General features: G+C 44.3%; 1 protein-coding gene and 1 pseudogene across 1 annotated transcript; one reads left to right on the top strand and one right to left on the bottom strand.

Annotated features, from left to right (window-relative positions):
• Positions 1-691: 691 nt before the first annotated feature.
• On the top strand, positions 692-810 carry LOC134911940 (5S ribosomal RNA; annotated as a pseudogene).
• A 2330-nt stretch (positions 811-3140) lies between these two features.
• Positions 3141-4196, bottom strand: LOC134909236 (olfactory receptor 4N2-like). The gene has a single exon (XM_063915915.1). It carries the CDS (start codon positions 4194-4196, stop codon positions 3141-3143), a length of 1056 nt encoding a protein of 351 aa, XP_063771985.1.
• Between the last annotated feature and the right edge of the window lie 8980 nt (positions 4197-13176).

The raw sequence follows: 13176 nt of genomic DNA, 5'->3' as shown, positions 1-13176 counted from the left end.
ACATTATGCCTTTCATGTGACAACATATGGTATTCCTGCAAAGTATTTAGTAATTCATTTATTTATTTAACCTTGTATTTGTCCAATTCAGACTGACATATTTCAATTACCTGAATATTATTCCACCAAGCAATTTGCTTGGATTATGCAGACATTGGTACATACCTTGTATTTGTCTAATTCAGACTGATATATTGTTTTAATTACCTGGATGTGCATATATACATATGTATACTTTTTTGCTCTATTGGCACACTTCATTTTGCCAGTAGGGAAATTGTCACATGCTCACAGATATCACCACAACTTAGTTGTGGGAGACAGTGAGTATGTAGAATTTGTTTTGCCCTTCTTGAGGATCTTTTTCTTATGTTTTCTTATAAATTCTTATTACCAGTATGGCTGTATTTGAACGCTACATTTTGGGCAAGCAATTGGGTATCTGACAACGTTAATACACTCGGCACCGGTGTTAATATCAGGATACGGGCCGCCCCATGTACAATTTTGGTACTGTATATATGTGAATAAATCCCCTTTCACTTGGTTTCATTTTTACACCCAAAACATTGGGACATAGTGTCCAGATACTTCAAAGTAACTGGGAATAATTTTCCCCATACTTTTTCAGACCAGCCCAAACCTATTAAGCAATTGGTTTCTCCATACGCAGATATGTATATACTTGACTATCTACAGTCATACCATGCTGGACATGCCCAATCTCGTCTAATCTTGGAAGCCAAGCAGCATTGGGCCTGGTCAGTACCAGAAAGGATGACCCTCTGGGAATACTGGGTACTGTAGTATCAAGGAACACACCTTCCGTGTATATACCCTTCATTCACCAGTAATCCCACCGCTATCATTCCTTGCAGTACTTTTACCTGTGTTACCTTTTAGAAGGAGTACGGAGTCGTCAAAGCCGGTTTTTCTTGTTTCTCTCATATGAATATACTTATGTATAAAAATTCATAAATTTACAGAGAATACAAGATTTACCAAATTTTCGCTCTGATTAAATTCAAACATTAATACTCGCTTATTCTCAGTGGGAGTGCGGACAAACCATCTGCCACCTACTTTACACTAAGTGAGTCACATATCGTCACATTGTGATTTAATACTTTTTTTATCACCTTGCTGATATATACAGCATTATTTATGTATCTTGTCTGTCTCCCTTTTTTTTCGTCTGATATGAAATAAAAGTTACGTTTTATCCTTATAATTACATTTCACACCATTCTATCTTCATCAATAAGTTAATTTATAAAAAGTGTGCCCCAGAGAGACACCAAAACAGTCCTCTTTTGCCTCTATGCAAAAAAACCTCACAAGTATGTTCTGTGAATAAAATGATGCAAACATTGAAACAATCCATTTTAATTCCAGGTTGTGAGGCAATAAAATATGAAAAATGCAAAGTGGGGTGAATACTTTAGCAAGGCACTGTATATATACTACAGTGGACCAAATTAAATGAGCACAATAATATCTTGAAGCATATATAAATTGGAAATACTTTATTTGGAGCCTGATTTTGTTGATAACTTTTGTTTCTTACTGTTAATAATTGTCAGTCATTTCGTTTTATGACGTCTTTCAATCTGCCCTTCTTCCCCTACCTCCTGTAAGTACATCCTGTGTAGCTCACACTACCTCACTACCCTATTCTCACAATGCTTCCTCATTTCCTTCCACACCTCAGGTTGTGCCCTTCACCATGAACCAGCAAGGCAGCCAACCTTATTTATATCTGTATCCCATCTCCCCTTCATTCCTTTATCCTGTGTCCCCTGAAATGCCAGAACCATCTAGATCTCATCCACAACGTTTTATCTCTAAAGAGTCTATTCACTAAGCCCTGGAGAGAGATAAAGTGGTGGAGATAATGTACCAACCAACAGCTTCAAACCCAGCCTGTGACATGGCAGTTAGGAGCTTATTATCTCCGTCCACTGTATTTCTCTCCAAGGTCATAGTACAGATGTGTCTACATAGACCTTTCCAATATCCTGTCATGTATGGCACGGCTTGGCATGCCATATCTCCCAATATTTTGCAATACTTTGTGATTTTCTTAATTTGCTTCTTTAATATGCAACTTTATACATATTCTACTATTTAAAACTAAAATTTTAAAAATCATCCACTTGCTACTCGTAGAAAAAAACATAGTTGTACTATGCATAGTGTGCCGAATTGAAGAAATAGAAAAGGTGTGTATGGACACATACGTAAATAGACCCATAACATCTAAAAACCTCTATAAACTCGAAGAAACCTGGCTTTCCACCTCTGACACCACTTCTCCAGCTGCTGTGTCCTAAGGGGGCCTCACTTTCGCCCACTCTATCAAGCCTAGTTACCGATAAGATAGTTGTGTGGGCATTCTTCTCTCCTCCAGCTGCACCTTCTGTGCCATATGCCCTCTGCACTCACCTGATCTTGTGACTTGTTCTCTCTTGGGTTTCCTTCTATCTTTCTACCCAATCCTTCTCCATCACTTCCTCCACCCACATCCTTGTCTGCTCTCTGTAGCTATCTATCAATACTCAGTTGCAGCCCCTCTACTCTTTCAACTCAACATGTCCTCACATGCTTTCCCAGGGAAATGAAGGAGTAATGGAGTAAAACAGAATGTTAAGGCTCTTACTTTTATTTCCCTGACACTTCCACATGCACATCTTAAATTTTTTATATTGTTTTTGTATATTTCCTGCAAAATAAAGTATTACATAATGTGATAATTTGATCAACAAGAAAAGCACAAAAAAGGTTCCATAACTTATTAAACTTCTACAAGTTTATTTAATAACATTCAGTTCAAATAGCAATCAGACTGAGTGCTTATGTTAAGTAAGTCGGACCAGAGATTCTGCCATTGATGTCACTTTCCAATTTAGCTACTGTACACACAGAAGTGGCCATATTGGATGAGATTTGGCTTTCAGAATAACCAAATAACTCTATCACTTGCAGTATCATTGGGGCGTGTAATGTGACTGAACCTCACAATAGGGGACAATAGAATTCATGTTCTATATATGGTTCTATGTCTCCTTTTCTTGTTGGTTGCTACAATTGTACTAAAGTATTTGGATCAGGAAACCAAATAAACCTACTGATCTATGGAGTTACATATCTGATATAACAGGGGCAACTAACCTGTGCTTTCTTAATCTAAAGAATAACTTGAGTGACTTGTATATTTCACGGTACCGAAGTCCATACAAACAAGGCGATGCAGCCTTCGGGAACACAATCAGCACATTGCAAATTGTCAGTGTAACCCATAATCCTGTTCTTAATCCAATCACTTTTCCCATATACAGCAAGGACTCTGTCAGCAAAAGTAGCAGAGGACTCAAATAGAAGAACAATATGGTGTGATGCATTAGAAAGGTTATATTGGCTCTGGATGATACACTTTTCCAGATCCCCGTTTCTCTAGTTTTATAGCACAAAACTATATAACAGCAGAAGATTAAGGAGAAGCATAAAAGAAAAATAATTACAAATAGGATATAACACAACTTAAGAGCATCGTCTCCGTGCAGAGCCGTGAGCAAGATCATAGGTAAGGAACATAGTTCAAGAGGACATGGCCCTGGATTTTGCGTAAAGTACAAGGCCAAAAATACAAGTGCTGGGAAAAAGAAGGATGAAAACCAGAGCAATATTAACAGTTTTTTAGTTCTTCGTGCAGGGAGCAATGACAAATAGTGAAGGGGCCACAAGACTGCCAAATAAATGTCCACCACCATTGAGGCTGTGGTGAGGACACCTCCCCAGTACATAACAGCCAACAGGAACAGAAACAGCACACAGATATGTTTGGGGATCTTCAGGTTCATCACATTGCATATGGCAGTCAAAGCGTAGAACATAAGGTATACCAAGTCACACAGCACTGTGTTTCCCAGGAGTAAGAACCTCATTTCCTGGCGCATGCTGATGTTGGAGTAAATAGCGAATAATATCAAAGGAGTAAAAAAGAGTGCTGTCACACAGCAGAAGATTGTAGGAATAAGGAACATGTGCATTTCTGAGTAAGACGTATAAATAATCCACTCCTGTATCATGTAGTGCGACTGCAGGCTGATTTCCTGAGAGATGTTGGAGTCCACTTCTCTCTGCAGCATGAGTGAAGCGTTGACTATAGTTGCCAGGCTGCATTCTGAGGAGTTCATGGTTTATTATCCTCGAGCTCAGGAGACTGTCCTATTCCAGGCTAATATCTGCACAGAAAAATCATCCTAGAGTTTTTCTCGTCTTCCATCAGAAACTGCTGAATTTGAATCTTATTTTCCAAAGCACTTTCATGATCCAATTGAAGAATCAAGTTTTCATACAAGAGATGTCTCAATAGAGAGCTGTGCCTTCCACAGTCAAAATAGTTCTGATTATTGTATCACCTGTGAATTACTTGGTTGCCTATGCTCATAAAGTTAAGTCTATCCCCTCACCATTACCATAACAAAGAAACAGATGGGGTGGCTACCTGATTACATAGATGTGTCAGATAAAGCAGGACATTCCATGTGTGCTAAGCCACTGTACCCATAATATCACACCTCTTAATGGTGACTGAGAGCAAGGTGTATTGATTTTATGCAATACAATCAATATCACATTTAGGTAGAACAGAGCTAAAGCTGTATAATAGATTTTCCCAAGCAGTACGAGGTACATAATATTTGTCCTTATGCCTGACATCATGGCGCCTCTGAAAGAACACTGAATTGTTTTACGTTTGCTCATGAGAACAAAGTAATAGTAAAGGAATAGACATTATTCCATTGAGATAAACATGTAGTACAGCAGAAATGTTTCTAAATCGGCAACATGCACAGAACAGTAACCAGGACAGTGGTGAACAGTTGCCTAGAGAGAAAAACAAATCTAAATGTATTTTCTATCAATGACAAATAATAATATTGGGCAATTTGGTAACTTGGTAAAATATATATTTTTTTTATTAATTTTTTCTCACATTAATTTTTTAGTATATAGCATAACATGTTTACAACAATAATCTATATGTACAGTACTTAGGGCCTGATTCTGAGTCATAAATACTATAATGCGAATGCAACTCCAGATGCCCACTGCAAATGCATGGTATACGCATGTCGTAAGCATATGCACTGCTGCACTCCTCCATATGCAAGAGCAATAGCATCATTATCATCAGCTCTAACATGCTACTCTCGCTACATACCCTGAGGAAGATTTACCACAAGACAACCAAAGCAGCTGTTTAGAGCCCTGTTGGTCTCAGGGTGCCCTGCTACCATCCATTGCCGGTGCAGTTGCTCGCGGTGCTGTGCGGCCGTGTGGGGACGCGGCGTGGTCAGTGGCACAGGTGATGCAGGTTCTGGGAGCTGGGAGTGCGGGGACCAAATGGCCAAAGGCACCGCAGTGTGTCTGCAGTATAGGAGGCGGCCACGTTGGAGACCAAATGAGCACCAGAGAGCACTTGTGAAACACCTGTGGGTAAGTGTTAGCCAATCCCATGCTTGTGCTGCCTTTAAGTAGGCTGGGATTATGTTACTCTGAGCCAGTGCTTTGTTGTATCTACTCTATGCCCTAGCTCTGTGCTCTCCCGTGCATTCCCATGTGATTCCCGTGGTCCAGATATCGCCTCCGCTCCCGAGGTCTGCCTGCAGCCTTCACTACTAAAGATCCACCAGCTCCCTGGTGTGCTGTCAGTCAATCGCTCTCCCAGTGGCAAACAAGTGGATTTCCAGAGTCTTGTGAGAGGTTACCCTGTCTGCCTGCTTCAATTACACAGCCTTTGGAGGATTCTACTAAATTCAGGTGTTCGTTTGTTCAGCTCTAACCTTAACCCATTCATCACCATTGTCGTCTGCTGCAGTTTCACAGTGCTGTGTTATCTTCAGAACTCGCAAGTAACCCATTTCAGTATTGTATTTTCATTGTTGCTGCAATCAAGGTCAATTCTTCACAGCCTCTCAGTTTAATCTTTAAGCTTCAGTACAAGTCTCTACAGTTACTCATTTATGTCTGCAATATCCAGTTAAACACTCCTTACAGTTTGGCACCAATCATTGTTTCTTTTGGACAATTCATCATTCATTCACAAGCCTGTTTAAAAACTCAGTTTTATGAACATTTCCTCAATGTATCTTTAAGACTGTTCCTGCTTATCATTCTACCACTCTATGCAATACGTTAGTATATATATGGTGATTAATAACTTGTCATTTAACTCCTTACTGCAATTGTTGCCTCTAATAAATATATGAAACGGAACTTTCTTCGTCCTCCCTGCTTTTCTCATACCCCAGCACCTACACCTTCGGTTGGTCCAGGGTTAACGGATTCACAAAAACACTCGGCCTTGACAGTAAGCACTGGCCACATGGATCCGTCGGGTGACCAATTCGCAGGAGGCGGTGCTACGACAAATATCCATTCCCATCTGGAGAATCAGGAGTCTATACAGACACAAATAGTTCAGTTTATGCAAACTATGGCAGATCGTTTGGAGGTTCTTCATACGGCTATAAAGACACTAGTGATGTGCACCGGAAATTTTTCGGGTTTTGTGTTTTGGTTTTGGGTTCGGTTCCGCGGCCGTGTTTTGGATTCGGACGCATTTTGGCAAAACCTCACCGAAATTTTTTTGTCGGATTCGGGTGTGTTTTGGATTCGGGTGTTTTTTTCAAAAAACCCTAAAAAACAGCTTAAATCCTAGAATTTGGGGGTCATTTTGATCCCATAGTATTATTAACCTCAATAACCATAATTTCCACTCATTTTCAGTCTATTCTGAACACCTCACACCTCACAATATTATTTTTAGTCCTAAAATTTGCACCGAGGTCGCTGGATGGCTAAGCTAAGCGACACAAGTGGCCGACACAAACACCTGGCCCATCTAGGAGTGGCACTGCAGTGTCAGGCAGGATGGCCCTTCAAAAAAATTGTCCCCAAACAGCACATGATGCAAAGAAAAAAAGAGGCGCACCAAGGTCGCTGTGTGACTAAGCTAAGCGACACAAGTGGCCGACACAAACACCTGGCCCATCTAGGAGTGGCACTGCAGTGTCAGACAGGATGGCACTTCAAAAAAATACTCCCCAAACAGCACATGATGCAAAGAAAAAAAGAGGCGCAATGAGGTAGCTGTGTGACTAAGCTAAGCGACCCAAGTGGCCGACACAAACACCTGGCCCATCTAGGAGTGGCACTGCAGTGTCAGGCAGGATGGCCCTTCAAAAAAATTGTCCCCAAACAGCACGTGATGCAAAGAAAAATGAAAGAAAAAAGAGGTGCAAGATGTAATTGTCCTTGGGCCCTCCCACCCACCCTTATGTTGTATAAACAGGACATGCACACTTTAACCAACCCATCATTTCAGTGACAGGGTCTGCCACACGACTGTGACTGAAATGACTGGTTGGTTTGGGCCCCCACCAAAAAAGAAACAATCAATCTCTCCTTGCACAAACTGGCTCTACAGAGGCAAGATGTCCACCTCATCATCATCCTTCGATTCCTCACCCCGTTCACTGTGTACATCCCCCTCCTCACAGATTATTAATTCGTCCCCACTGGAATCCACCATCTCAGGTCCCTGTGTACTTTCTGGAGGCAATTGCTGCTGGTGAATGTCTCCATGGAGGAATTGATTATAATTCATTTTAATGAACATCATCTTCTCCACATTTTCTGGAAGTAACCTCGTACGCCGATTGCTGACAAGGTGAGCGGCTGCACTAAACACTCTTTCGGAGTACAAACTGGAGGGAGGGCAACTTAAGTAGAATAAAGCCAGTTTCTGCAAGGGCCTCCAAATTGCCTCTTTTTCCTGCCAGTATACGTACGGACTGTCTGACGTGCCTACTTGGATGCGGTCACTCATATAATCCTCCACCATTCTTTCAATGGTGAGAGAATCATATGCAGTGACAGTAGACGACATGTCAGTAATCGTTGCCAGGTCCTTCAGTCCGGACCAGATGTCAGCACTCGCTCCAGACTGCCCTGCATCACCGCCAGCGGGTGGGCTCGGAATTCTTAGCCTTTTCCTCGCACCCCCAGTTACGGGAGAATGTGAAGGAGGAGATGGTGACAATTTTCTCACCAGCAGGTCTTTGAACCTCTGCAGACTTGTGTCTGCCGGAAAGAGAGATACAACGCAGGGCCGGTGCTAGGGTGTTCGGCGCCCCCCTGCAAACTATAAAATTGCGCCCTCCCATATTCCGTTGGCGTGCGCCGGGAAAAGGGGTGTGGTCTCACAAGTAAGGGGCATGGCCACACAATAGTACCCCCATTTAAAATTACGCCACAATGTAGCACAATCTTATTAATCTTATACGTAATGCCCCACCCGTAGTAGTAGCGTCCTTATATGTAATACACCCCAGTAGTAGTAGCACCCTTATACATAATGCACTCACAGTAGTAGTAGCATCCTTATACATAATGCCCCCAGTAGTAGTAGCATCCTTATACGTAGTGCCCCCCCAGTAGTAGTAGCATCCTTATACATAATGCACCCAGAGTAGTAGTAGCATCCTTATACGTAGTGCACCCCCAGAAGTAGACGCGTCCTTATATACGTAATGCCCCCCCCCAGTAGTAGAAGCGTCCTTATACGTAGTGCACCCCCAGTAGTAGAAGCGTCCTTGTACGTAGTTCCCCCCTAGTAGTAGTAGCGTCCTTATACGTAATGCCCCCCACAGTACTAGTAGCGTCCTTATACGTAATGCACCCCCCAGTAGTAGCATCTTTACATGTAATGCCCCCCCCCGTAGTAGTAGCGTCCTTATGCATAATGCCCCCCCAGTAGTAGCATCCTTATACGTAATGCCCCCCCAGTAATAGTAGCGTCCTTATATATAATGCCCCCAAGTAGTAGTAGCGTTCTTATACGTAATGCCCCCCCCAGCAGTAGTAGCGTCCTTATACGTAGTGCACCCCCAGTAGTAAAAGCGTCCTTATACGTAATTCCCCCTAATAGTAGTATTGTCCATATACGTAATGCCCCACAGTAGTAGTAGCGTCCTTATACATAATGCACCCCCAGTAGAAGCCTCCTTATATGTAATTCCCCCGTAGTAGTAGTAGCGTCCTTATAAGTAATGCCCCACCCAGCAGTAGTAGCGTTGTTACGCGTAATGCCCCCCCTGTAGTAGCGTCCTTATACGTAATGCACCCTCCCACTAGTAGTGGCGTTGTTATGCGTAAAGCCCCCCCTGTAGTAGTAGCATCCTTATACGTAGTGCACCCACAGTAGTAGTAACATCCTTATACGTAATTCCCCCCTAGTAGTAGTATCGTCCTTATAAATAATGGCCACCCCAGTAGTAGCGTAGTTTCACGTAATGCCCCCCTGTAGTAGTAGCACCTTATACGTAATGCCCCCCTAGTAGTATCGTCCTTGCATGTAATGGCCTCCCCCAGTAGTAGCGTCATTATACGTAATGCCCCCCCAATACTAGCATCCATAAAGTGCGCGTACGCAGACATACCTCACACACACAATTCACACATATATACACACACACCCACCCACCACACACACACACACACACCACTTACCTAAGCCAGTCTCCCTCTGTACTGCAGCCTGGTCAGTGTAGCTCCGCCCCTTCTGTCCCGTTTAGCCCCGCCCCCTTCACCCCGTTTAGCTCCGCCCCCTTCTGTCCCGCACTCAGCGGCAGCCGCTGTCACACGGGGAGGGGAGGCAGGAGGTTTTTCATTCAGCAGGCGCTGCTGCCAGTGACTGTCATACCGTGACAGTCACAGCAGCAGCAGGGGGACAGGACGGCGCAGCAGTGAAGGGATTCAGAGCAGGGGGAGCGCCTCTCTGTCCCAGCGCCTCCCTGCACTGCATCCCTTCGCTGAGCGGGTAGCGCCGGGCCTGATACAACGTAGGTTTTAAATCTAGGATCGAGCATGGTGGCCAAAATGTAGTGCTCTGATTTCAACAGATTGACCACCCGTGAATCCTGGTTAAGCGAATTAAGGGCTCCATCCACAAGTCCCACATGCCTAGCGGAATCGCTCTGTTTTAGCTCCTCCTTCAATGTCTCCAGCTTCTTCTGCAAAAGCCTGATGAGTGGAATGACCTGACTCAGGCTGGCAGTGTCTGAACTGACTTCACGTGTGGCAAGTTCAAAGGGTTGCAGAACCTTGCACAACGTTGAAATTATTCTCCACTGCACTTGAGTCAGGTGCATTCCACCTCCTTTGCCTATATCGTGGCCAGATGTATAGGCTTGAATGGCCTTTTGCTGCTCCTCCATCCTCTGAAGCATATAGAGGGTTGAATTCCACCTCGTTACCACCTCTTGCTTCAGATGATGGCAGGGCAGGTTCAGGAATGTTTGGTGGTGCTCCAGTCTTCTGTACGCGGTGCATGAATGCCGAAAGTGGCCCGCAATTCTTCGGGCCACCGACAGCATCTCTTGCACGCCCCTGTCGTTTTTTAAATAATTCTGCACCAACAAATTCAAGGTATGTGCAAAACATGGGACGTGATGGAATTTGCCCAGATGTAATGCACGCACAATGGCCCTCATTCCGAGTTGTTCGCTCGTTCTTTTTCATTGCATCGCAGTGAAAATCCGCTTAGTACGCATGCGCAAAGTTCGCACTGCGACTGCGCCAAGTAACTTTACTATGAAGAAAGTATTTTTACTCACGGCTTTTTCTTCGCTCCGGCGAACGTAATGTGATTGACAGGAAATGGGTGTTACTGGGCGGAAACACGGCGTTTCAGGGGCGTGTGGCTGAAAACGCTACCGTTTCCGGAAAAAACGCAGGAGTGGCCGGAGAAACGGTGGGAGTGCCTGGGCGAACGCTGGGTGTGTTTGTGACGTCAACCAGGAACGACAAGCACTGAACTGATCGCACAGGCAGAGTAAGTCTGGAGCTACTCTGAAACTGCTAAGTAGTTAGTAATCGCAATATTGCGAATACATCGGTCGCAATTTTAAGAAGCTAAGATTCACTCCCAGTAGGCGGCGGCTTAGCGTGTGTAACTCTGCTAAATTCGCCTTGCGACCGATCAACTCGGAATGAGGGCCAATATTGCTGCGTTGTCCGATGTCACAAATCCCCAGGAGAGTCCAATTGGGGTAAGCCATTCTGCGATGATCTTCCTCAGTTGCCGTAAGAGGTTTTCAGCTGTGTGCCTATTCTGGAAAGAGGTGATACAAAGCGTATGCCTGCCTAGGAACGAGTTGGCGTTTGCGAGATGCTGCTACTGGTGCCGCCGCTGCTGTTCTTGCTGCGGGAGGCAATACATCTACCCAGTGGGCTGTCACAGTCATATAGTCCTGAGTCTGCCCTGCTCCACTTGTCCACATGTCCGTGGTTAAGTGGACATTGGGTACAACTGCATTTTTAGGACACTGGTGAGTCTTTTTCTGAGGTCTGTGTACATTTTCGGTATTGCCTGCCTAGAGAAATGGAACCTAGATGGTATTTGGTACCGGGGACACAGTACCTCAATTAAGTCTATAGTTGGCTCTGAATTAACGATGGATACCGGAACCACGTTTCTCACCGCCCAGGCTGCCAAGGCCTGAGTTATCCGCTTTGCAGAAGGATGACTGCTGTTATATTTCATCTTCCTCGCAAAGGACTGTTGGACAGTCAATTGCTTACTGGAAGTAGTACAAGTGGTCTTCCGACTTCCCCTCTGGGATGACGATCGACTCCCAGCAGCAACAACAGCAGCGCCAGCAGCAGTAGGCGTTACACTCAAGGATGCATCGGAGGAATCCCAGGCAGGAGAGGACTCGTCAGACTTGACAGTGACATGGCCTGCAGGACTATTGGCTTTCCTGGGTAAGGAGGAAATTGACACTGAGGGAGTTGGTGGTGTGGTTTGCAGGAGCTTGGTTACAAGAGGAAGGGATTTAGTGGTCAGTGGACTGCTTCCGCTGTCACCCAAAGTTTTTGAACTTGTCACTGACTTATGATGAATGCGCTGCAGGTGACGTATAAGGGAGGATGTTCCGAGGTGGTTAACGTCCTTACCCCTACTTATTACAGCTTGACAAAGGCAACACACGGCTTGACACCTGTTGTCCGCATTTGTGTTGAAATAATTCCACACCGAAGAGCTGATTTTTTTTGTATTTTGACCAGGCATGTCAATGGCCCTATTCCTCCCACGGACAACAGGTGTCTCCCACGGGTGCCTGACTTAAACAAACCACCTCACCATCAGAATCCTCCTTGTCAATTTCCTCCCCAGCGCCAGCAACACCCATATCCTCATCCTGGTGTACTTCAACACTGACATCTTCAATTTGACTATCAGGAACTGGACTGTGGGTGCTCCTTCCAGCACTTGCAGGGGGCGTGCAAATGGTGGAAGGCGCAAGCTCTTCCCGTCCAGTGTTGGGAAGGTCAGGCATCGCAACCGACACAATTGGACTCTTCTTGGGGATTTGTGATTTCGAAGAATGCACAGTTCTTTGCTGTGCTTTTGCCAGCTTAAGTCTTTTCTTTTTTCTAGCGAGAGGATGAGTGCTTCCATCCTCATCTGAAGCTGAACCACTAGCCATGAACATAGGCCAGGGCCTCAGCCATTCCTTGCCACTCCGTGTCGTAAATGGCATATTGGCAAGTTTACGCTTCTCCTCAGACGCTTTTAATTTTGATTTTTGGGTAATTTTACTGAACTTTTGTGTTTTGGATTTTTCATGCTCTCTACTATGACATTGGGCATCGGCCTTGGCAGACGACGTTGATGGCATTTCATCGTCTCGGCCATGACTAGTGGCAGCAGCTTCAGCACGAGGTGGAAGTGGATCTTGATCTTTACCTATTTTTTTAACCTCTACATTTTTGTTCTCCATATTTTATGTGTGGAATTATATGCCAGTATCAATAGCAATGGCCTACTACTACATATACTGCGCACAACTCAAATGCACCACAGATATACAATGTAGATGGATAGTATACTTAATGGATGACGAGTGACGACACAGAGGTAGGTACAGCAGTGGCCTACCGTACTGCTATATATAGTATACTGGTGGACACTGTCAGCAAACTGCTAAACTAGTCTAAAAAAATGCACCACAGGTATACAATGTAGATGGATAGTATACTTAATGGATGACGAGTGACGACACAGAGGTAGGTACAGCAGTGGCCTACCGTACTGCTATATAT

Source organism: Pseudophryne corroboree, chromosome 4, assembly GCF_028390025.1.
Source record: "Pseudophryne corroboree isolate aPseCor3 chromosome 4, aPseCor3.hap2, whole genome shotgun sequence".
Classification (NCBI taxonomy): Eukaryota; Metazoa; Chordata; class Amphibia; order Anura; family Myobatrachidae; genus Pseudophryne; species Pseudophryne corroboree.
This window is presented reverse-complemented; position numbering and strand designations above follow the sequence as displayed.